Source organism: Ceratina calcarata, unplaced genomic scaffold (assembly GCF_001652005.2).
Source record: "Ceratina calcarata isolate Rehan_Ccalc_2016 unplaced genomic scaffold, ASM165200v1 scaffold297.2, whole genome shotgun sequence".
Classification (NCBI taxonomy): domain Eukaryota; kingdom Metazoa; phylum Arthropoda; class Insecta; order Hymenoptera; family Apidae; genus Ceratina; species Ceratina calcarata.
The window spans coordinates 1,585,397-1,611,183 of record NW_017152138.1 but is presented as its reverse complement, the minus strand read 5'-3'; the positions used below and the strand labels follow the sequence as shown (position 1 = coordinate 1,611,183).

The window sequence follows — 25,787 nt, the reverse complement described above, 5'->3', positions numbered from 1 at the left end:
TTTGATTGAAGTAATCAAACACAGTAGTTTTTGTAACTAAAAAGCCCTGTAATATACGTAAAGAAAAAAAAGTAATAATTCGGGAATATTTCTCGTTTCAAGAAAATTAATTCTGCTACAATAAAGGATTAATGTATTCCTAGAAATTTGTGGACGGTGTTTCGCATAATCTCTGATATATTCAGAGGGCTAACGTTTTCATTAGTGCACGAACGAACTATGATATGAATTTATGTATATACCGGGAATATGCATTATTACGCGGGCCTTATTAAAATTAATTTTCCCTCGCGGCACGCGACTGTCCGCGCGTGCCATTGTTCCAGCGAGCAAGAGATTCCGCATCGAATGAAGCAGATCGAGGAGGAAGGAACGAACCAGAGGAGGACAGAGTTAGGACAATTAAAAGCCCTCGTTATCGTCCGCAGTATCGCAAATAAAGATCATTGCTAAAGATAATTAAGCATGAATCGTGCGTTCCCGCTCGGTGGTACGCCGCTTGTTTTATTAATTAAATGCGCTGGTCGGTATTGGGTCAGCTTCGTCGGTGGAATGATAATAATTAATAGTTAATTCATTATTATTATTATTTGGATGGGGTATGGAACGTCAGGAATTACATGTACCGTTGGTGGAACGAATCTCGAACAGTCCCAATTCTAGAGTCAGCAAAGACGTGATGTTTTTTAGCAAACTTTGCAAGGTATCAAATTACGAGTGTTCCTTTCGCATCTTCAATGTAATTTATATTCCACACATGTTTCGATTTACAGTTTAAGATAAGACGACCACTTTTAGAAGTAAATTCTCTTACAATGTTATCGGGGTTTCCTATTTTTGTCTCATTAAAACGTGAGATACATAATACACGATATCTTGTCGTCAACCAGTCTATAGAGTACAAATTGATGCTTCGATTATATTAATCGAGTTTGGAGTATAACAGTCAGCGTATAAAATATGAAACAGTTATTATGGCTAGACTGTCGCTTTCATGCATAAATCATTAACAATGCATTTTACACGTCTTTTGAAATTCCATATAATTTTATACTTTGCACACTCGATTTCCCTATGCATGCATAAAATCAATAGAATAATTGTGGTACTCTTGTCACAGAAATATTAGGATTTATAAAACTTTCCTCTTTTTGTTTATGCAAAACTATCCCAGAACTACTACCATTAAACTATCATAAAAAATACTTGTAATACAGTTAATATATTCATGTTGTGTAAAGGGACGGCAGGATAACACGGTTCGTACCGTGATTAGATTGAACTATTATAAAGAAGCCTCGATTTCGTAATCCTCGTTATATAAGTTATGAATCTAAAGATTCTCGACCATAAACTTTGCACACTTTCCATTCGAGAATAGATAACACCTGCGAGGTCCACTTCAAAGCTCTCATCGATCTTTTACACTAATTTACAGTCACTCGAAAGGCACATTTGTCACGTGACAAACTTAAAATTCGGAAATTCTTATGCCATTCGACACACGAAAGATCCTTTCCTCCCGCGGAAGCTCGCCGATCAGATATCTGTCCAAACCCGCTCTGGCCATGGACGAGTGCCCGGTGCCGATGAATGGCAAAGTCGCGTCCCTGCCAGCATATTCCAGGATCACGTCCGATCCACCAGGATGGCTCTCCACGAAATCCGTCACGTCGTAAACGAAATCGTGTATCACGACCCAACAATTGTCTGCTGTATCGTGCCACGAAACTTCGTCCAAATTGATCGTCTTCAGTTTCTTCGTCTCCTCTTTGCTGGACGATTTGATCTCGCCCAGGCTGTGCCTTGCCCTCCTGGACTGTTTCTCAGCTTCGTCCCTCTCTATCGCAACATTTTGTTTCTCCAAATCGAAGAAATTACTTTCCTGCGGTCTGGCCTCCCTCAGTTCGAGAGAACGGAACGTGATATTGACCAGATCCATGGCATCGATCGCGATATTAGTTTTCGTATCGGTATCGGTGCTTCTGAAAAGAAACGCGACCGATCACTACATTCCATCGAAAACTCGATCCGTTCGACTCGGCACACTTATGTGCAACGTAGATTCTCACGCGGTTACATTATGTAAATAAATCATCTTGATACATGATGCAACAACCTATCAAGCGTCAATCGTAGGATAAGAAAAATCTTAAACGAGTCGCTCGTCGGGTAATAACGAGAGAGAGGTGACGAATGGAAGTACTTAGATAAAGAACGGCGTTTGGCATCGGCGAACTTGCCGATAACGAGCACTAGGCTGTGCACAATTACCGTTAATTGCGAGTGCGTCTTGAACAGGACTTCGACTATAATAATTCTGTTGCTCTCGCGGTATCTCCGGGTACGTTTCTTCGAAGAAATCTGACGGTCGACTATTTCTCCTACCGCGTGAGACCTAACAAATTTCGTTCGTATCTGAAAGTTATCAAGCTTTTTTTTCTCGATTCGCGTTTGAAGTTTCGTAAAAGAGACAAGCCCGCGAGAGGTCACGTGTTAAAATTAACGAGAGCGACGTCATGAGAAAACGACTTTGCGGAATTTCTGCAATGATTGCGATAGAATAAAACACGAACCGGATGCGATGGACCAATTAACCCGGTGAACGCTATTTATGAAAGTTAAATCGACTTCCGACCGATAAGACCGAGACCTTCGTAATAGGCAAAACTTCGGCCGATTTAAGTAAGAGAAAGATATAGTGCACGCCTGACGAAACGTCTCTTAGCAGTTATTTTAAACTTTCTTGCAACTTTCTTAAAGCATAGATTACACCTTATCAGAGCTCTAAAAAAAGACACTCGCGATTTTCCACCGGTGTTGGTAAATACAGTAGCACCTCCATTATATGAATTAATTATTGAACAATAAACGATTAATATTCGAGTTATATTTAAAGCAATGAAATACAATTAGTATAAAGATAACTTTTAACTACATGTAATGGAACGTTCAGGTAACAGGTGTTCATAGTATGTAACAGAATGTTCCCATAATGAGTGTTCATATAGCGGAGAGTCTGCTGTAAATCTATTTAAAACTCCTGTTTCACGTTTTGCGTCATTAAAATCGTAGAGCACTTTTAATTTCACCAATCTAATCGACGCGGTGGAAGAGAGAAGCACGAAGACAGAGAGGACAGACGATGGCACACTTCAGCCACGTGACGAAAGCAGACGAACTACGTACACTGAATCGAAAAGAAGCGAAATGCAAAATGATTACTTTAGTTCTTCGTCTTTATGTTTATCCATTCTGTTTAGTTTCCCGGGACTCGCCGAACGAATATTGCACGCGGTACTGAGTACTCTATAGAAATCAATATCCACCTAGAGGAATGGAAAATAATTCTATTACCAGTTGAAACCCAATGCGTGCGGACGAGGTGTCTCGTGGTTACGCACTGTCTTATTAATCCAATGGTGTAGCGAATCGAACACCGTGGCAACGTTAGTTTCACCACAGCAAGCCTGTCTCGTCAATCATAATTCTTCATATAAATTCATTGTTACTAAGCACTTTAATTAATGTTTCGAAACACGTATCGATTCCAGGTACAAAATTTTAATAACAGAATCGATCATATGAGGCATTCATAATAATCGTGAAATTTTCCTTTGGCTTCTGACGCGATTTACATAAGAATTTTTGCGTTATACAAGATAAATACGTGAAATTACATAATCATATGCTGAATCGCAGGAGAGAAATTGCGTGTTCTGATATCCATTCTTATCAGAGTTTCGACGTAAATCGCAACGTTGTTCCCCCGATTTTGATTTATTGTTCACGAGATAAAGTCTGATTTATATTCTGTTACGTCAATGACAACGTATCATTTAACGAACCGGTAAGGTGGTTAAACGATTACATTCTAGTTACGTTAAGATACTTCGTAAATTATACGTAAACGGCAAGGGTGTATCGGACGGATGAAAAAGTAGGATAAAGTATACGTACACGAATTTGCTTCACTTACACAATCGTTACAATTTGATATAATGGCAGTAACGAAGTAAATAAGCATCCAACAGGATTCTCTCGTTAATTAAAAACATGAAGATAGAAAACAAGTGGAAGATTTGACTTCGTGAAGAGACGAGCCAAAACTGGCTCAATTGATTAAAGTCAACGGTGAACGTAATCAATGTTATTGGCGTTTGTCATAGCAATTAATGCTTAATTTATCAATAAACACCGTCAGCAATTTCAAAATAACGACATACTCCTTTCATTCCTTTTCTTGTTATGATTGTACATTTTTCATAGGTCTGCTTGTCTCTCTCATACTTGACATAGCACTCTCTGTACTACTATAAAAATGATCTGACATGAATGAACTTCAACGAAAAGCTATGACTTAATAATCCTATTTATTTCATTATCTATCGTTATCACTATTGATATACAATCATCATATATCAATCAAAAAATAAATCTGATTCTACTACAAAACTATCTCTTCATTTCAATATTTGAATTTTAATTCTAAGTCTTAAGTGGTTTGCATTTTTGTAAATGTTTAGAGCATGGATCGATACTTTTTTATCCCTCTTAATAAATTTTCCAAGTCAATTTGGACAATTTCCTACATACTTAAAAAATATCATATGGAAATATAGCATCGGTGGATACGCGTTCGCAGTCGATATTTAACTGTTTGTCGATACAGGAGATAATACTGCTTGCATCGTGCTGACATCTTGTCAGAAATAAAGCTGTCTGATTTACATTTAGCAACAACTAATAATTGAAATGCAAGCACGAGGGGATTTGATATTCAAATTAAAATTAAATTAAATATTTATACAAAGATTTCGTTACAACTTAACGTTCTCTCATTTGCAAACTGCAATCAAATATACCTATTTAATTCTTTAATAATGAACAGAAAATTCAAATGATTTAAAGTTTGCGCAATATTTGATTATTCGATTGCATATAAGGCAAGAGGCGTTTATTAATATTTATTATATTGTGGAATAAACGTGGACAAAGTCACGACTGACCTATTTCCCTTGTCTATAGTGGAATCTATTGAATTTTAGGAAGGGTATTGTAGAAGCGGTTGCTGTTCGATTTTCCAGTAAATGTTGGCCACACCTCGATTTTCTCAACCAACGCACACATGTTCTATTCTGCATTCGAAATACGTACAAAGAACATGCATAAATTGACGTGAATGCAGATGCGTTCTACCGACCCCCATTCTATATGTGTTACCGCATGCACACGCAAATGGGACATTTACGATTGGCAGTGGTAAACTCTACGACAAGAGCGTTATTCGAGTGAGACCGAAATTCGCAAAGACTTAAAACATTCGAAAAAGATTTCGCCCCCAGTCTGAACTGCTTCGTGGCAATTCGCTTCCCGGAAACTTCGTTTCAGAAAACGTTGCACGAAGTTCAATTACAAAAGTTTCGCAACGATTCGAGGATAGTCGAACCTAACCGGTATGACACATCCAGTGTTATATTCCTCGAAGAGATCTGGGTCAGAAAAGAAAAATTGAATCGGGAACGTAGATTAGAACACCGCGACTCTTCTTAGAATTCGCATTCATGGTCGCGGAAGAAATATACTCTTCCGCAGTAGAACATCTCGTTACAAGTTCTATTTTTATTTATCATAAAACGATGAATAATCCGAGAGAACTTGAAAACGTGAGGCAAATCGTAATGTAAATACCGGGAGACGATTTTCATTATTCAGACGAAAGAATCCTCGCGACAACGATCAGTCAAGCGTATCCCGCCGAAGACGGAGGTCGAATTGCGGCCATCGCAATTTCTCGGCGCATGTTTCGGGGCGCCACGACGCCGGCGTCGGATGCCCGACGAGAGCAGCGCCGACGGCGACGCACGACGAGGTGGATAGTCGCAATCATGCCACCACCCTGACGCACGTCTCCGTATCCGACGGTGCGTGTACGTCGAAAACGCAAGGGTGAGACTGTGAGAGCGAATGAGCCTCGACCAGTAAAACGAAACGATCTTTAATCGTCGAGGAGCGCGTGAAAATTCGAGCTCGAGCCAAACGGGAACGCGAGTCGACCGGAAGCGGAAGAGGGTACGGTCCAAGGAGGCAACTGCGACGAGCGACCGCGGCTACGGCTATAGGTGAACGATCGGGAAAGAGGGGAACGGAGACGAACGAAGAAAGGGGGCAGAAGAGCTGATTAAGGTGGCTTTTAGACGTTCCAACGTCGGGACACCGCGGAACGTCACGGTACATATCGCCGTTTTCGATTCGCGTCCGGATAGACGGCCCCGAACGTAATATCGACGGGACTCGTGCGTCTGGTTGAGTGCGTGTGCCTGTGCCTGTGCTCTTGTACCCGTACCGCAGGGGGCTGCACGCGTGAACGCGCAGCGGCGAAGGTGCGCTTGACAAGTGTCGTGTGTGCATGGCTGGGACGCGCACGTGTGCGGAAAAACGCACAACGTGTTTTTCCAAGTTCGTGTGGTGCGGGACACGCGTATACAAAGGGAGCAGCGTCGGGAAAGCCGCACGTGTCGCGTTACAAAATCGATCGACCGGAAGTGCGAGGCCGCCGAAAAATCTACGCACCGGTGCATGCCGCGGGGGGCTCGTGTGCGACGTGTGTGATTCTCGACGAGACGCCACCCCCGGGTCCTGGAAAAGGACTGCGAGCTTCTTCTTCCTCCTCTCGCTTTATCAGTGACACGCGAGCACAGCTCGCGCGCTCTATCTGCTCTAGCCGTTCTCTATTTCCGTGTGTTTTCTTTGGTATTCCTGCAGCTGCGCTCCGAATCACGACTAGGGCCGTGATTTTTAAATAACTATTTCTACCTCGCCGGTCACAACTTTTGCGTTTCGCTTTCGTTTAAGTAAACTCCTTCGATCAATTGGAAATGAAAAACTTTCAGTCCGTTTCTGGTCGATGACACAGTTTCGAAAATATCAGTCTAGATTTTTAATGGACCGATATCCGAGCCGTTCACCTCTTTCGACCAATCATTCTACGTTATTCATCCGTGACTCCACGAGATTTTTTGCTATAATCAAATATCGACAGAATCAAACAAGTACATATTTGATCGGCTTTAACGTTGGTCTACAATAACGACGTCATGATCCTATGTACAGTTCCTCAGGTACCGATTGTACCTATGTATTCCCGCGTCTCGTGCCATCGTATAGCTATACAGAGTACAGAGTGTCCCAAAATGGATCTATGCGTACGATCATCTGAACTCATATTTTAACTACAGATTATCTACTTAAGATTTATTTTCAATGTCATCTAAGATGAATATATTTATCTTTTCGATACGGCAAGTGGACACGGGACGCGCTGTATAGCCGTGTCAGCAGCCGGGTGACACTCGCGTTGGTTGCCGAAGGCAATTCGCGACCACGATGCGGTCGGACGCATCCGCAGGTAGAAGAGGCATGCGTGGAACGAAAGCGTCGCGCTATTACTTGCCGATACTACTTTTTGGTCTTTGAACGCGAAAAGAAACGGTTTCGAACCGCGCCGGGAAAACTGGTTCACCGGGAACCGAGCGCTGATTCCTCCTCCGCGTCGTTCGATCGGGTCTCTTAAAGTTGGCACGTTTCTTTTCGAGGGAAGGAAACGATCCTCTTTTAAGAGGAGGAGTTATTTTAATAACGAAGGTGTACCGGAGCTTTGTAGCCTTCTTTTCTTTTTCCTCCTGGCTGCGTCATCATCGGTGTACGTACGTACTTCATACTTGTAGATAATTATTTCTAACGTTGTTGCGTGCAACAATAGGCACATCGGTGGGGGATCGATTAATTGATTTTTGTTATATAAAAAAGCGGGAGGACGAGCACTGGGAGCTGTTCTACGTCGTCGGTTTTCATTCGCTGGTCACCGTATTTTTCCCGTTGGAGAATACGTACATACGATCATTAAAAACGTTGTTTCACGATCATTGATCTGTCGATCGCGACGAATTCGAGACAGCCTTTACGCCGGGAGGAAAGTAACTGACCGACATCACCGGGTCGCGTGCAGAACATCAAAAATGCAGTCATATGATGCACCGGCTATACACCTTTTAACGGAATTGATCGAAATCTCGATTCTTCTTCAATTTCCTCTACATAGACCGAAGATTCTTTTGTCAGAGACGCGAGACGGGTCACGGGACGTTTCCTTATTTCCTCGATTCTGTGAAAGGATGTTTCGGTAAACGCATGCGGTGGATATGATTGTTGTTTCTTCTTCTTACGCGTTTACTCCATATTTGATTCAGACTTCCGAAACACGTAAGTTTCACCCACGTACGGGTTAGTAATCGTACAGATCTGGATAAACATTCACGCCGTGATACTCTCTAACGCCATTTATAGTGTCCATTACCGGGTCTCTCGAGCGTCTACCTACGCCGTGCATCAACAAATGCTAATTACGAGATACATGCTTCCTCCTGTGCACGCAGTCGCACCAATTCAGAGACGTGCCGTTGGAGGAATCTATTTCTAAATATCGTCCATTTTTATCCACATCGCGTCAAGGTACACGTGTTCTACAAGACGTCTGGTTAATCGGGAACACGAACTCCGCGACCTCCCCGCGTTCATCGATGAATCAAATCGTTCAGACGTCCCGGTTACACCGTAAATTCTTTTTAAAATCTAATCATCGATAAACGAAATCCCTTTTTCTGCCAGGATTCGATATGAATCGGCCCGTCCAAACGTTTCTCGGTCGTCTCGTAAATCTTTCATAAAGCTCAAAAGCCCTGGTAGACGAATCTCTGTATGAATTTCGATGAAGAATTTTAAATTCGTCGCCACTGATGAGACGAATTAATCATAGATTTCTTTACTCGCGCTATCCGTATGGTAAAGTTGAATGACTAGTTTTATATGCATATACGGTGAGTCATTTTGCAAGAAATGGATCATTTGGGCAAGCCTAAATTTAACCGTCGTGACGTTCGATACGAAACATAAATAAATAAGACGAAGAAGATAGTAGAACTGTTCCGTGGCAAGAGAATTGACTTATGTCCTTCCGTTGCTTCACCCGCTGACGGTTCGGTTTCGGCGTGACGATGAATCTTGGTCAAGTATGAATTCGCCGTATTCCGGCAAATCGTCGCCGATTTTCCGCGAGCGTCGCCGCGGTCGCGCGAAACTTCTACTATTTATAAATGGTTGTGAACCCGGTCGCATTGGCGAACCTCGCCGCTCCTGTCCGCTCGAGCTGCCGCCTCGTGGGCCGCCGCCGCCGCCGCCGTCATCGTCGCCGGACGCGGCGTGGGGAACAATTCGCAACCCCATGATAAAAATAGAAGCTCCTAGCCAGCTAGCCGAGAAACCTCGAGGCTAGAGCTCGAGCGTGATCACCGCTCTAGCGTCGCTAGAGCGGACGGACCGGACGTTTAGGTTAACGGGTGAATCGTGTCTGATCAGCGCGAGCGGACAGTGTTAACCACTACCCGGTGCGTGTGCCCCGACCCTCTCGACGATCATGAGGACGCGCGCGAACGCGAACACGATTACCAGGATACCAGCGATGATCGCCTCGATCTCTCGAGGCTCGCCCTCTTCCGCGTGAAAAAAGAGTAGGAAAAACGAATAAAAGGTAGAAGACGCGTGTGCGCGAAAGCCAGTGGTTTTGGTTCGACTTAGTTAGCCTCTGTTCAATTTCTATTGACACGATCCTGAAAGCGGTACGCGGACGAAGTAGTGGCGAACCGGTCCTCGACTCGCCTCGATCAGAGGAATCGTTCTACATTCCTGACCGAGCGGCACCGTTCCTCGTGAAACTCTCCCGAAGTCGCGAAGTCTAGTGAATATTTTAGGACCGACGAGAGGCGGGCTGATTCACTGGCCGCCGCTGTTCGGACGTAGGAGGACCAGGGAAACGGCAGAGTAAGAATGCTGCTGCTGCTGCCGCTTTTCATCCTCTTCTTGTTCTACTTCTTGGTCGACGGGGGACGGTGGCCAAACTAGAGGAACGAGGGTGCTCCAACGAGCATTCGCGCGTTCGTTTCGTCGACTGGGTGGATGGACAGACGAACGAGCATAGGGCCAAACCGAGCGAAACGACGAAGGGAGAGAGAGGAAGGGAGGCAGAGGGAGAGAGATCGAGAAGAGGAAGAGAGACGGAACGGCGCGGCCGGAGGCAGAGCGAGCGAGAGAGGGCGACATTCCGAGCGGATCACGGATGCTTATAGAAGCGTTGCGTAACGGCGTCAGGCGGACAGCAAAACCGCGGCTGCTGTTCGACCATCGAGTTTCGACGAATTCGACAAAAAATCTGTCGCGTTTTCTTCGGACATCGAGTTGCACGTCGGACGCTCGTAGACGGATACTGTGCGTCGTTAATCGCCAGATACACCCGCCCCTTGTGCGTCGTCGAGTGCCGTTTACGTTGCCTCGAGATCGAGCCGAGAGTTTGATTTCAAACTGGCCATTTATTCGATTCGTGGCGCGAAACCAAGTGTTGGCTCGATCGGGAATCGGAGCAGCGCAGCGTGTAGGCTGGCCGTCGATGAGGTGCGAGTGCGAGTGGCTGCGTGCGCGCGTGAGGATAATCGAGGATCGATCGATCCATCGGTAGATCGGGCAGTGGTGAGCGAGGAAGGGTAGGAGGAAGAAGTGCCTCGGGTAAATCTAAGCCGGGTGTATCGATTCCGCATGCTACGGAGCGTTTCAAGGCCACGCGAGGCCGTTCTTGGGTCACGTAGGGGGAGAGGATCTACACGGCCGGTGGATCGTAGTACCGAGACTCGGGATCTCGCGGCGCGATGATGTTTCTCTCAGGTCCGTTGCTGTCCGACCAACGGCGACTAAAATTAACCCGTGTCGAATCCTAGAGCGTTCTCGTCTAGCCTCGCTTCGGGCTGAATTTCGTATTTATAGACCGTACACAAAGAAGAGGTAAAAAACCGTATCCTTGACATCGAAAATGCCATCGGTCGAATCGGTTAAAAAATTTACTCGATCGGTTCCGTGAACCGAGTCTCGTCCGATCCGTCGAACGATACCGGTGCGGCGATTCCGTTCGAAACCGGACAGATACGTCCAACGCGAGTGGCTTTCCGGGACGGCTTCGAGTCGTTGGAAGTGATTGCCAGCGACGAGAGAAAGGTTTTTTGTTCGGTGATCTTGCAGAGATCTATCGGTGGAACGCGTGAAGTAAACGTGGAGGCGGTCAGGAGAGAGAGGAAGGATGACGGAGAAGCGACGTCCGACGATAGCGGTACACGTGTGCGATTTCTGGTAACGGGTGATCGCGACGACGAAGACAACGAAGACGACGACGACGAAAATCACGACGACGATCACGACGACGAGGAGGAAGAGAAAAAAGTACGAGGGAGGCGGGGAAGAAAGAGGGACGACTCGCCGAGGGTGGTGGTGGTGGTGGTGGTGGTGGTGGTTTTAGAAGAGCGAAGAGATGCAGCAACAGCCGCATTCCGGGCAACAGTCCGGGGCACCGAACGGGGTGGCAGGTGGTGCCCAATTGCCGCAAACAGGTGGCATAAGCTCGGCTCAACCTGGAGCGACAGGTACCGCCACGGCGGCGTCTAATCATGCCCAGGTGAACGGTGGCAGATTCGATTTCGACGATGGCGGCACCTACTGCGGCGGTTGGGAGGACGGCAAAGCCCACGGACACGGTGTCTGCACTGGACCCAAGGGCCAAGGTGCTTACTCCGGTAGCTGGCACTATGGGTTCGAGGTCTCCGGTGTCTACACCTGGCCTAGGTGAGATCAAACGCTTCACTTTCTCATTAATTTCTGGCAAGCTTTCAACTGACGCCTCTCGCCCCCATGTCGCTCCTCGCGCTTTTGTCGCTTATCGCGTTCGACACGTTTCTCGGCTGTGACATCATCGAAAAGCTGACCGATACTTTCTCTCTGTTCATTTATTTTTATAAAAAGGTTATTTAAGATGGTAAGAGGATAGAGTTGTTCGAATACTCGGAAAAACGAATCGAGCGCTATCCGGTTCGAATAACCGATACGATCCGAGTAGGCGAAAGTACTGAACAGCTCGGAAAAGCCGGGTGCCTCGAATTAGAAAAAAGACGTTTCTTAGGTCGATAAACGTCCTGTAGAAAATCGCGATACTTCCCTCTGGAATAAATCGTAAACTGTATCTACTAATGGTCTCTGATATGCAAAGATTGAGTCAGTTCTCGCTCGAATACGATCTTGCATTCTGCAACGTTTTCAATATCTTAAATTCTTCGACCTCGACTTCCTATCTCGGTAACTGCCCCTTGGAATCGTACGAGAATTAACACAGTCACTCTTGATCTAGGAAAAACATTCTAAGAACAATGCGTTCCACTCGATTAAACCAAGTTTTCGGAACTCTCCCACAATTTATAATTCGACGCGATTTTCCTGAAACTTAATAACGGGAAAAGCTGTTTTATCAAACCGGTTCCACGGTCTTTCATTCATTCCGGAAAATAATGCACTGAACAGCTTCTTGAATCGCGAAGACGTTACAGATAAACGGGAACGAAACAGGGGAAGCTTTTTCAGTGAAAGGGGAAGCGTGCTGTGAGTATACCGAGTCGTCGGCTGATTTCATTCTATCGCCGGGAGCCGTCTCTAACGGCGTCATTTCGAGATGAACGGAGGACCTTGACACGTATATCTCGGGGTGTACCTGGGGCCGGGCGGGAATCTCCCGATCCTGAAACTGGGTCACGGAGTGCAAGGACAACGAGTCCGGGTCACTGGGATCGCGAGCGGTTAGGACGTAGTTCATGGACAAGCCTAGACAATTGCTTCCCTCGAATTTTTCTCAGGACTTTCGGCTCCTGTTTCAAACTCCGAGGAAATAACCGTTGCATTTGAAATTCGTTTTCTTCGGTCTTTCGACGATGTTTCTATTTAATTTTAACGAAGCGACGCTTTGTCGCCTCATTCCCCTCTGGAATATTTAGCGAAGACGTGAAATTTCCAAAAGTTCCGTTACTAGTTGTACCGAATACGAGCACACGGTTTAAGGAAATACTATGAAACGGTCCGTTCTACGAAATCATATAACGCAACGTACGACTATATTTGAGTCGTTGATCGTTCCGGAAGAAATTCTGTCACGCGTCTTTAAATAGATCCGGTGCAACGAGAACCCGTAAATATATAATTGTTATTAACACGCGGCTGCGACGGGCGCGTGCGTCTCAGCGTATAGGGGAATTGACCCACATTTTTATGTATTTTTAGTCCACGCACTGCGATGTTCATCAATGGGAACGCGGGATTAGGGCGGACCGAAAAATTCCCGCGAATTTCTCTCCGCTACACATACGTACATATGTACGTCATATATTGACACGTTCCGAACTAATATTTGATTAACTCGAAATCATAAATGACTGATCAGCCCTGGACAACATTCGGTGACCAGGAATATTCGGATAATGGGTCAACCTTGATGTATCGATGTTCCAGATTGTTCAAGAATATACCCGACATCATCGAATGTCAATTATTGGGACGCCACCGTTATCCGAAACATTCCGATATTTAGGCGACTATCGCCGAGTGCGCAGTACATACTTCGCGTTAACAGAGTCTGATCATAAAACCTTTAAATGAATGATCATGAAATCGATTCCACTTTTACCTTTCTTCTTCATGAACTACTGCTTCAGTATTTTCTTTTTATTTTTATATTTCAATTAATTTCGAATTAAAAAACTAATTACACTCTTGAATGAATGTAATTATCACAGTCTACGATTCTTTTACAAACGCTTTTGGAAACCAGAAAATCTGTGACCTACTTAGAGTTCAACGATATGACCCAAGATTTTTGTTTCCTCATCGATTAAGTATTATTACAAACTAACCATGTAACGATTATGTACCGTGAATTCCGTGGCGGTACGCATCAGGAAAAAGTTGTTCGATCTTATCTCGAATAATCACGCACGTCGAGAAGGTCCCTAATCGGGAACTATAATAACACGCTCTTATCGGCTGGTCGATTTTATGCGAAATTGCTTATTTCATGCGACTGGCTAACATGATAGAAAATTATTAGTTAAAAGAGTCTAATCTGTTTTTCTCTTCCGAACTCTACTGATCGGTCAAGCATTGTTCTCTCTAATTAAATACTAATTAAATACATNAGACCTTTCTTGTAGAGGACGACGAGATCTACAATTTCTGTATAAAATTTTTGCGCTAGCATCAATAGTTAACGAGTAATTTGCAAAAAACTGTTTTTTCGTTTTACGTCAATAACTCGTAAACTATTGATGCTAGCGAAAAAATTTTATACAGAATTTGTAGATCTCGTCGTCCTCTACAAGAAAGGTCTGATGCAATTTTTCTGTATATCCAACGGTTTAGGAGTAATTAAGGAAAAATGAAATTTTTTGCCAAAAGTTCGCAGTTTCGACGCTGGGATGGTCGGATTTCGTCAACATCAATAAAATGCCAAATAATCATACGTAACTCGTTAAATATCGAAATTAGAAGAAAAACAACTTTTATTTGAAGCATTTTTCGCAATTTTGAAAAAAAGAATTTTTCGTCAGCGTCAATACTTGATTGGATATTTCCTTCTACACTTTTTAGCACGTAGCTATTTATTATTAGCATTATTCTTCCGACGTCTGATTTCTTTTTAATTATAGGAAATGCGTTTTTCTAAGGTATATAAGCTTTTAGGATTGACTGTATAGCCAATACATGCTTAACGAAACGTCCACCGTTTTCAAATTTCGAACTGCAAAGATTTCAATAATAATCTCGATAATCGAGTAAAACAAAAGTTCGTACAGAACAGGGCGTATGGCGCAGAAATTGTTGACTCCACTACTTCGTCCTCGCAACGAGCAATTAAAGATATTAGGGATCCTAGGCAACGGACTCGTTTTCTCGCCGCGACTCTTTTTTTAATATTCTCGCCGCTTGGCGATCAAAGTGCGTCTTCTCACTAGACGCTGAAAGGGTGGAAATTCCCGTGGAAAAAATAGAAAGGGGAGAGAGAAAAGTGAGGAGGACGAGGGGCGAAGATGGGAAACCTGTGTTTCTCGCGTATACCACGTATCTGGGCCGAGAGATTCCGTCCGTTTCGTTTCTGTTTAAATTAGAGCAAGGTCTTCGTCAAGTCACGTTTTCCTAGGGATGCCGTATAAATCCCGGCTCGTTGATGACGAACCCGCAATGACGAGACCGTCGTTCGCCGATGAAATTATCTTTGATAACACTTATTATCTCTGTCGCCGAGGTTAATAAAAACGTGGATTTTATTGGTTTGTTTTTCCCTGAGGAAAGAAGAGTTTCCGGTTCGAGACCGTTTGCCAAAAATCTTTTACTCGATGGATTTAAAACGTGATATTGTCCAGTTAATGAACGAGATGCATTTTTGATTTGCGATCGCAACAAATATTGTACACTCGGTTGAAGCAGTTCGCGGGATTCTATTCATAAAATTTATTAATAGCGATCCCGTAGCGAGTTTTCACGAGTTTTATCATTGAAAGTTGATAGGTTTTTACGGAACGAGCTGCGCGCGATAACACAGATCGTATGAAAAACATAATATCGGTGATCCATTCATAAAATGAATGCAAGCGACCTCGTTTGATTTTCTACGTTTCCTCGAGTTTCCTTTCTCGATCGATGCGAACGCGATTTTCAATCACAACCGACCCGGTCGCCGTTAATTAAAACGAGTTTCCGAGCTGTTTGCGAATCGCGCTGAATGTCGCAATTTTCGAGACGTAATTCTCGTGAAAGTAAGTAAACGTAGCAATTGCCAGCACTTATGATAAATTAAAAATACTAAGAAGCTAGACGGTAAATCTAAATAGGTTTTCTCGTCTCACTAAAGTCGGCGTTGTGTATTCTGCTTACCGTCTCGATAAATACGCTAATGGTTGCTAGAAATCCCGATGATGTTAATGATGATTCACAGTCGATTAGCGAACGTGATCTTCTTATTTAACGCTCACTTTGCAAACGTAATGAACTTTTTATTGGAGTTGTTGCTTTTACCGCATTAACGTTTAGTAAACAGAAACCATTCCCTATACTATTAAAAATTCGATCTGGAATCTTAATGAAAGATTCAAAGGAGAAATTACATTCTTAATCCCTCGATTCCTTTCAAAATTATAGACGAATATCGTATGAGATTTGAATTGAAATTTTATTTCACTGGACTCGGTGATGCATTATCTGGGTTTATGAAGAAAGGTAAAAGATGCAAGTGTAGCGTACGATAAATGTTTATTGGATGCAAGATTTTCCTATCAAAAGGGCACGATGTCCACGTGCTCGCGAGAGAACCGATTAATAATTTGCTTTTCCTTCCTCGATATCGGGCAAAGAGAGAGAGAGAAGGCTTCGAGGAAGAAAGATTGCTTCTTGAGATCGGCCGATCCGTTCTTTTTTCCCTCGAAAAGCCAACGAGGATTTATCCCGTGAAATGTATTCGTCTCAAGTCGCATCAAGGCGAGAGCAGCTGGTGAAAAGGCCACATTCAAAGGAACGCATCGATAATGACTTCCTTTCGCGTCGTACTTATCGCAAAAACAAACCAGTGAAATCAAATTTCTTATTTCAATTAACTCCTGTCACTGCCTTTCTAATCTTTTCATATCGAAATTTCGAAAGTTGAATAATTAGATTTTATGTAGAATGAAATCTGTTTAAAAAATCTGCTTACCTTCTAATATTACTAATATTCTGAATACTTTTATATATAACATGCAGCATTTATGATGTCTGCATTGAATTTTCTTATAATACATCAAATCCAATTTACGAACTTAAATAACGATCTTTGTACGGTTTAAACTTTCAATCCTGATCAGATAGGAAACGTGATATAAGCTTGATTGATAAAAATCTTTAAAATGCAACAAGTACCATCCTTTTGAAGGGAGGCATCCATTACCCTTGCGTGGGGCGAAAGGCGTACGAGTGTAGGTTGCATGCGCACGTATTGTCAACCCTGATATCCGATTTTAGCGGCTCGGTTTACGAGGGTCAGTGGCAGAACGGTAAACGCCATGGCCTGGGAATGGAAACCCGTGGACGGTGGATCTACCGTGGCGAGTGGACGCAAGGATTCAAGGGTCGATACGGCGTCAGACAATCGACTACGTCCATGGCTAGGTACGAGGGCACGTGGGCGAACGGTCTTCAGGACGGATACGGTTCAGAGACCTACGCGGACAGCGGTGAGTATTACTTCAATCGTTGATTCTATAATATACAAATACTGTGCATAGATATAAATCGAGATATTCCTGGATCCTGCGAATCCACGCACGCGGCAGCGACATTCTCTAAATACATTTTCCATTTTCTGCTTTATTCATCGACTCAGACTCTCAACTTGTATTAAACAGGAAAATTCTCAATATTAGTGAAACGTGACAATAACTATGAACGCGTCGACGGGAGATCTGCACGACTCATTTCGAGACTTGACTCATTGAATATTTATGCACCCAAACGTGAAAACTTATATATAAAAAATTCAAGGATTCCCTTTTGAACTCACGATCTGTCTCGATATTGACGCGATCCGGCGCCGATCAGAATCACAGAGAACGGGACGTAATGTAACGCGAACTTTACGAGAACTTCATAACATCCGAGTAATGCGAAATAAAGCTGTCAGAAGCAGATCAAAGGATACTGGTGGTATCCCGGGCGTCGAAGCGACTCGGCATGGAGATCTTTGTCAAACTCGAAGTGACACGTGTCCCTGTCCCCGTCCCGGCAATCGCGCCCGATTAATCGATTCGCGGAGCTGTCGACGGGACGACTCGACAATCTTCGCGATTTCCATTCGACGGGATTAATGCCGGTGACGACGAATCGTTCGAAATTTTTGCGTTTTAATCCCCGTAGTTATTAATAAGCGTTTTAATTGCCGATCTGTCTGCAACAGGCACGGGTCCCTTTTTTGCACGAACGCGGGCACGATGCCAATTTGGCCGCCCGGCCAAACACTACCAGCCACCGTGCCATCTTTCCGAACGATCAGTTTTATTGGATTGATAATTAATAAACACTGGGGCTAAGACTTGCAGTTCGTTCGATTCCAGGAATTTGACGCTAACAAAGAGCTTGTACTCGGCTATATGAGCATAATCATAATTCAATATCGGTCAGTGCATTAATGCAACTACATATTATCCAAAGTTTTATCATTTACACTGAAGAGAAAGAACAGAACTCAATGGCATACAGTGGCAAATTTATTTCACGTAATTTTTTACTAATCATCAAATAGAATTGATTATTAATGTTATCATAGTAAAGCTTAAAAACCATTTAACATATGCAAACGAAAACCGTTTAACATATGCAAACGAAAAAGAATATTCTCAACCATAATTACAGAATAATATAATTTATGTAAAAATAGTCTTCTAATTCGTCATGACTTAAAATAAGTAAATGAATTATACATGAAATATTAAATTGAGTTAAACATACGTGACTAAGTTCTACATAAAGAAAGACACCAATTACGTTGAAGCGGAAGGAATAGGCGAACGGTTGCATTAATTAGAATCGCGTGATAACAGAGTCGCGTGCGACGAATTGTGCGTGTCACGTTATCAACTACATTATACGTATGACGTATCTCGGACCTCGTAACTTGGACTTCCGAAGGCATTCCCCTCCGGATCACGTTGCGGGCCAATTCGATGTTTTAAGGTCACGTGCCGCTTAAGAAACCTCCACTAATTGTTCAAACAAGGGTGCATTAATTTGATCATTCGTACTCGCTCCCTTCAAATCTCCGCGACTCAAATACCAATTCACGTGTCAAATACGACTGGACAAATTAATCTGCGGTTCAAACATTTTTATATCAGAGACAATCAATATAACTATTTTTTATTTATTGATTTTTAGTATAGAGACTTGGAAAATGAATTTTAATAAAAGCATTGAATAAGCATTGTGTTATATTAAATGCACAGGAAGTTTCTATTAATGGAATCATTCTATCAAATGGATTGACTTGTGCCTGTATATAATTTTTCTATTAAAATGTACCACGTATGTTTTCAAGGCAATTCTTAACTCTGTACTCGTCTGGTACGAATAATGTGGAATTTAATAGCAAGAGAACACGCGCGAAACGAAGCGAGGACTGGGGGGTTGAAATGTCCCCGTTCCGCGTTTCCGTTTATTTAATATTCATCACACCTTCTCGTGTGCACGCGTGTTCCTTCCAGTCTCTCTTTCTCCCTTTTTCTTCATAGAAATGCAAAGTGACAAGTGAGTCGGTGGTCCCCGGTCCAAGTGAGTCGTAAAGCAAGTTTCAGATCAACTACGATAAAAATCATGTGACTCACGTTGCAACTATTTTCCACGTTCTGGCGTTCGAGAGGACGACCCCAATTTGCACGGGGAAAAAAAATAAATCGACGGTCTACGGAAGAAAATAGAATTGCTTAAGAATGATATATTTGTCGATTTCGATTATGTATCTGGTTAGGAAAATAAATTTGGACATTCACTTCTCAAGTAAATATTTTATATACATTCTTTAAAGAAATATCTCGTTAGAACATTAATAAAAAATGGGAATGAGCTTCAATGGTTCTATTAAAATCACGACTAAACAGCACAGAATTAGAAGAGTGATTCAGTGACGATAATAAATCATGATGAACCACGTCTATATATAATAATAGAATCAACATTTTTTTCGTATCTACATTTGATCTCTTCGTTCGAAATAATTGAATGATTAAAAGTATCGTAATTATAACAAATTACTGGATAAAGTTAGGATCAATTCGAAATCGATTTATCGAAACTGTTTTCATTTAATTCTGTCAATTCCTCGGTCAAACGCAAACAAATGTGTTTCTAAAATACATCAAAATAATTGTCACCATCGATTCCGTGCCCTCAGTTCAATTGAATAAAATTAAATCATACATTCAGAAATAGAACTGTTTTGAATCGCGTTCGAATTAATATTGTACTCGGAACAAAATCGATGCTACTCGATAAATTACCGAAAAAGTAGTCGACGCTTTTCTCGGTGGCCATTCGCTGTTTCCTGTTCGCCCGTAGGGACGGACCTCGTTACTCCTGTTTCGTTCAGGTTTTGACCTTGCGAGCGCGAAATGAACGAGTAAATTGCAATTGATCGAATTATCCGTCCCAATACGCCGTCGATCAGTGTCTACAATTTCGTGTTCTCTCCCTCGAGCAACTTTCCACAAAAATGATGTTCATACAAAAACAGGCATCGAGCTTAAGAAAATATTCTCGTTCTCAAAATGAAAAGCCTTTATTAAAATTCGTCGATGATTTTGCATGATTGGATTCAGCCGCTGTATGTTCACGACGATATGCCAAGGATACTACAAAAGCGGATTACCGAATGTTCAACGGCAATACTGTTATGCTAATTAAAGAGCATTACATTGTTGGCTTAATGCTGCCGAAGCGATCGATAATGGCAAAGCGTATCGAAGTATTCAAGGAGGATGTTCCGGGAACTAATAATTATCCCGGATAAGATATTACGAGATTGTACCGCAGAAATTGAATCAGGATTTATCGTACATCTTTCTCCTACACATTCTCAACGAAAGATCATAAATTTATTGTAAAACGTAACGAATCCTCGAGCTCTGAGCAGTAGTGAAGAACGTTCGATCATCTCTCGCAGACGACTGATGTAACGAAATAGACAGAGACAAATTAGACCAATCAATTTATCGATTCTGTAATCTCGCAACCGTTCCGACGGGACGTCTCCTCGCTTGCGAGAGGTTACGCAGCCTCCATTCGAGTCTCGCAGCAACCCTTCGCGAAAGAACACAGGAGGAAATTGTATTTGCCCATCGCAAGAGGGACGAAGACTAAGAAAACGATTATGAGACGGGCGATATAAAACCGATGCCCAAGCTCCGAGCAGCAATCTCAAAGGAACAGCAGAGACAATTCCAAAAACAGGAATAAAACGAAATTCAATCTCATAAAACAGTAGTAAGAATGAGGAACAGGAATAGCGTGCGGTAAGATGGTGAAAATAGTAAAAGGCGAACAAGAAAAATAGACTGGATTCGCAATATTTCATAATTATTGCCTCTGAGCAAGTTTCTTCGAAGTTTCTATACGATACTTTTGCTTTATCTGCGCTATATTAGAAATACATTTTGTACATAAATATAGCGGGTGGTCTCGAGTTGTTACAACAATTGATAGCGACACGAGAGGGGTTGGACGGCGCTGAATTATCGTTCGTGGCAACGGAAGGTTCACAAAAGACGGAGCGAGAGGAAGGAGAGAAAAGAAAGAGAAAGAGCTGCGGTGCGGATAAGTTTTATTGCGTTTCATTTCGCCGGTTGCACTTGAGCGTTTTATTTAGAGCTTGAACGAGCCAGCTGCCCGCATTTTCTGATCTTTCGCGGCGCCCCGTGTCAAGGAAGAAACGCGGCCCGATGATGTATGCCCGCCTCGTAAAATCGTTACGCGAGGAATGCCTAACGAGACGCTCGTAACTCTTAACTACGAGCTATGGGAAAGAACCGCGCGACAACGAAATCTGCGTGGCTCCCGTTACGAGTTCGGAAAGATACGAGGCCCCTATTTCATGTAGATGTTCCCTGGATAAAGCTATTAGTCAAGTAACGTTTTCGTACCGAAAATCTCTAAGTAGATACAGAGCCTAAGTCGGTATAGAAATTGAGGACGTCGTAGCAAGAAGGGTGCAGCACCGTTCTTATCAACTTTGACTAAATTATAACAAAGCTGTTTATAAAATTATTATATTAAAAAACATTAGTTGATAAACATTTTCTTCGCGCAATAAGTACTCATAAATACTTATTTCCACGTCTGGCGAATTTTCCAAAATCTCAAATCGAAGCATTCAATTTGCACAAAATAATAATAGGTGCAGGTTCAAAAATCTTATGACGAGTTCCTTCGTGTGTGTGTGTATGTACTGACAAGAGATTCTTTTAAATAAAATCACTATGATGCAGGGAGCGCTAAAGCGTGACGCGAGCGTCTTTTTGGAAATTATGCGTGTTACATAACCAGGTCGACCTAAAAACGTTCCTGCGGTCCCTGCTCCGTCAACGCAACGGAACGGTGCTTGGAAAACGTTTTGCCACCGAATTTTTCGGACTTTTTTTGTTTATTTTCAGTGCAGCCGTACGTCGTGGGATATTTCGAGCGATTAGACCGATTTTCGTAGAACAGGTCGTCGCTGCAACGAGTTCTACCGTCAACGTTTTTTACATTATTAAATCTGATGATTAATCACATAATTGTGCAATAAAATATAAATAAAAATGTCTAACAGCACAGAAATATGCAAGACAAAAAATCCATATTATTATGTTTAAATTCCATTCTGGATTTCGTTTTTTAAATGAACATCATGAATATTTTATTTTCCATAAGGATCGATGGTTTAGTAACGATTAATTCTCTTATGCCGTTCGAAGACCTACTCTTGGAAGTTAATTGCAACGCAGTAAAGTAACTGGCTCTGTTAATAGACAATAAACCCAGGGAAATCAATAACCCTTTCGAGTTCCGTAAGGAACGTCGGCGCAGGAGCCCGTCGACTCAATAATCATTACCGATTGTCGCTAAAATAAGAGTAGTAAAATCACTTACGTATGCAAATACGCTGGACGAATAGGTGCCCGGATTTTGAATGATTTAAGCTGACATGTTAATTTCGCGTAGTCTTATCACCTTTACGACGCCGTTGGTTTTAACTTGGTTCGTAAACCACGGAAACTAGTCCAGAGTGAGGCAGAATACGGAAGCGTTGTTCGAATTCCCTTAAGTGATTCAATTTCCGAATTCATTCACTGCCTGCATGAGATTTCCCTCCTTTCGATAAAAACGTTGGAAGTGAATTTCTACACGCGTGTTCATAAATGCATGCTCAATGTCTATCAATCGCTATGAAAACATTATACTAAATCATGTAATCCTGATCATATTTCAAATCGTACAGCAAATCCTGAATAAAGTCGTGTTACAAATAAAGGAATTTTAAACAATTTTTATGTAATAATTTCAATGTAAAATAAATATTTTTTAAATTAAGAATAACTCAGATTTTGCAAAAATTCTTGTAAAAAATAGAAAAATAGAAACCTTCACTTGAATACTCGTTAAAAGTACTCTTTCGGATGTATGTTTTGATATTGAATCAGGTTCTAATAATTTACCAACGATAGTACGTGTGTTCCATGCGATATCAGTTGTATTGTTTTGATATTGATTCGGAAATTGCGAATATCGCGCGACCAATTCCGGGGCGAACGATGCGTGCTATTTTCGCGTGTAAAGGCACGCACGATGACGTGACCGTGCCAGGCCAGGATTTCTTCGTACTCGAACCGCGTTCGCGTCGGATTGTAGGCGAGATTTCTGGAAACTGGCAGTGAACCGGCCACTTTTGGTCATCCGGTACCATTGATGCGTAGGACGATCTTTATTCCGATTATCCTTTCGTCAGGAAATTGCTTTGAAACAGAGAAACCACGAATCTGTTTCTCTTTATACTCGAAACGAACGTGAGTAATTTTAGAAACGTGTACGGTTCTCCAAATAACTTAAATTATAACAAATTAAATATAATCGTATTCCCTCAACTGTATTTTTTTTAATCTGTTTTTGAAAATAATTCATGTTTTTATGTTGTAATTACATGTAAAATATTCTATGGGATTTAATAACGTTAGAATCGTTCCAATTTTTGGAACAATTTTCTTGTAGCAAATTTCATTCACTCGAACGAAGATGGATTGACCATTAATTTAACAGCTCAGTGGGTCGCTGCCTCGAGGTCACCATTTTCCCGCGTTCTAGTCCTCGTTTGCGACGCGTTACGAAATTAACGGCGGGATAACTCGAACTCTAGCCGCGAGACTCGTTCAAATGATTGATTATTCGCCGGAGGATCGCGTACGATCGGCGAAAATCTGCGACGCAGCTGTGCCGATGTTTCCGCACAAACACGCGCGGTACGTCATAGCGACTCGAATGTAATGCCTGAAGACCGCAAGCAATTTTAACCTCGCAAAAATCCGGTGAATTATGAGATGAAGTAAACAATGCTGCGACTTGATGCAAAACGTATTAATCAAGCTCGTATATTTGGACAGATGAATTTAGATTCGATATTCTGTTTCTAAACAAGTGTATATTCTATATGAAGAACAATTTCCACTTGTATACAGAAATTACTATAATGGTATCAATATATAAAAACTAATGGTCAAACATTTGTAAAAAAAAGAGAATATACAGAATAAGCTTTAATTTTCTCTTGATAAATTAGAAAAGAAAATAGAAACTTCTTAAAAATCGGTGTAGGTAAATTGCACCAAGCTAGAATAATGGTTGCTGCTTATCTAAATCTTGCACTACGCTTGCATTAATGAAGTTCTCCAATATCATCTTAATTTCCTTGGATAAATGTTTCGGCATGCAAATGTGAGACATAAAAGCGTAATGACAAACTTTAAAAAGCGTTCTTCATGCTTTGTATATTCAAGGCCGGCTATTAAGTAGAATAAGGAAAATAATTCCTGGCCGACGTGTACGTGTACCGTGTGCGCGAAGCGCGAAGAGGTTCACCGATGTGCAAAGTGGAAGCAAAGCGCACAAGCGCGTGTGTGCAAGCCGCGTGGAGAAGGACGTTACCGTGCAAATATCGTGATTATACTTATTTACCGTGGCTTCCGCTGGACACGCCTTTGCCTTCAAAGCAAACCATGCGGACCTCGTTGATTCACCCGTCCATTTGAACCCTTCGATTGCCGGTCAAGGTCGCCGATGGGCCTTGAATAAAACGTAATATGGGTTACGATTTTAGAAGAGTGCATAAGGAAGAAGAAGAAGAAGAAGAAGAAAAGATGAAAGAAGTATTTGCGTACAGAGTAAACCAATAAAACGTATCACTTATTACTTAATAATTTTATGAGGTGTATATAAATTATGGCATACCAAAGTGTATTTCTGTCATACCAAATCAATGATTAATAAACAATTTAAAATAATATTTCGTATTTTCGTATTTTCGTATACTGAATAAATAATTACAACTTGACTTTTGCTGTTTTAAAAGTAAACATCAATTACTTTTGTTCTACTCTTTGAATGAAGAAACCAGTAGCATGAGCTTACGGGACTGAGAAAGTACAAGGGCACCCGGAGAGCATTCAATTTATATAACAGTTTGCACGGGAAATTAATTTGGGAGCATCTCACGCAAAAGGGACCAACGGTCGGAGAGAGCCGTACAAATGGAAGTAGCACGGTTCGCGTTAAAAGGCGATTACTCGACGAGATAAAACTGAATGATTTGTGTTACCGTCTCTACCGTTCCCCGCATTACATAAACGCGCCTTGGAAATTAATGGGATGGCAACGCTTCGGGATGATGATTTAAACGGTACAGTTTTATAAGTGAAGGGGCTAAATAAAATGAGGAGATCTTTTTGGCCGCTTTTTACGTAGATGCATGCGATTCTTATCGCCTCTCGTCGAAGCCGTAAGTGCTGTCGGAGAGATTATCCCGCAATCAGGGAAGTTGGGAGCCCGAAAGGAACGACGTACTTCACGGCCCCGCTCCTTTATTAGAGAAAACAAGTCCCATGCGAGGGTGGTTTGATTTTACGCTGGAAAAGCGATCTTGAATGAACTCTTCCAACTAGTCGCGGATTCCAGGCTCCTTTTCATTTATTTTTAGAAACAGTCGAAAAGAAACGAGAGACGTCTATGTGAGATTAAGGATGTATTGGCTATACAGTCAATCCCAAAAGTTTATG

The 25,787-nt window shown here is 42.3% G+C and overlaps 2 protein-coding genes and 1 long non-coding RNA gene across 4 annotated transcripts in view; 1 reads left to right on the top strand and 2 right to left on the bottom strand.

The window, feature by feature from the left end:
• LOC113464201 (uncharacterized) overlaps positions 1–25,787 on the bottom strand; it is a 110,528-nt gene that overhangs the window by 47,351 nt on the left and 37,390 nt on the right. For both annotated transcript variants that reach the window (XR_003389047.1, XR_003389046.1), the window contains exon 3: positions 24,691–24,798. This is a non-coding gene — a long non-coding RNA (uncharacterized LOC113464201). The remainder of the gene's footprint in view (positions 1–24,690; positions 24,799–25,787) is intronic.
• Positions 721–3,325, bottom strand: LOC108624008 (cytochrome B5-like protein). Its single transcript, XM_026812785.1, has 2 exons — positions 3,226–3,325; positions 721–1,985 (listed from the first exon to the last, which is right to left on the bottom strand). Exons 1-2 carry the CDS (start codon positions 3,252–3,254, stop codon positions 1,472–1,474), a joined length of 543 nt encoding a protein of 180 aa, XP_026668586.1. The 5' UTR covers positions 3,255–3,325; the 3' UTR covers positions 721–1,471.
• LOC108624030 (junctophilin-1) overlaps positions 5,863–25,787 on the top strand; it is a 39,419-nt gene continuing 19,494 nt past the window's right edge. The window contains exons 1-3 of the mRNA XM_018022979.2: positions 5,863–6,231; positions 11,122–11,718; positions 16,963–17,174. Coding sequence (XP_017878468.1) covers positions 11,408–11,718; positions 16,963–17,174 — 523 coding nt within the window. The 5' untranslated portion in view covers positions 5,863–6,231; positions 11,122–11,407. The remainder of the gene's footprint in view (positions 6,232–11,121; positions 11,719–16,962; positions 17,175–25,787) is intronic.

Bases quoted from the DNA above. Each gene is read 5' to 3' on its own strand.
- LOC108624008 (XM_026812785.1), bottom strand. From the start codon at position 3,254: ATGGATAAACATAAAGACGAAGAACTAAA. The intron at 1,986-3,225 runs GTAATCATTTTG...GTTTCTTTTCAG, and splicing joins CATAAAGACGAAGAACTAAA to AAGCACCGATACCGATACGA.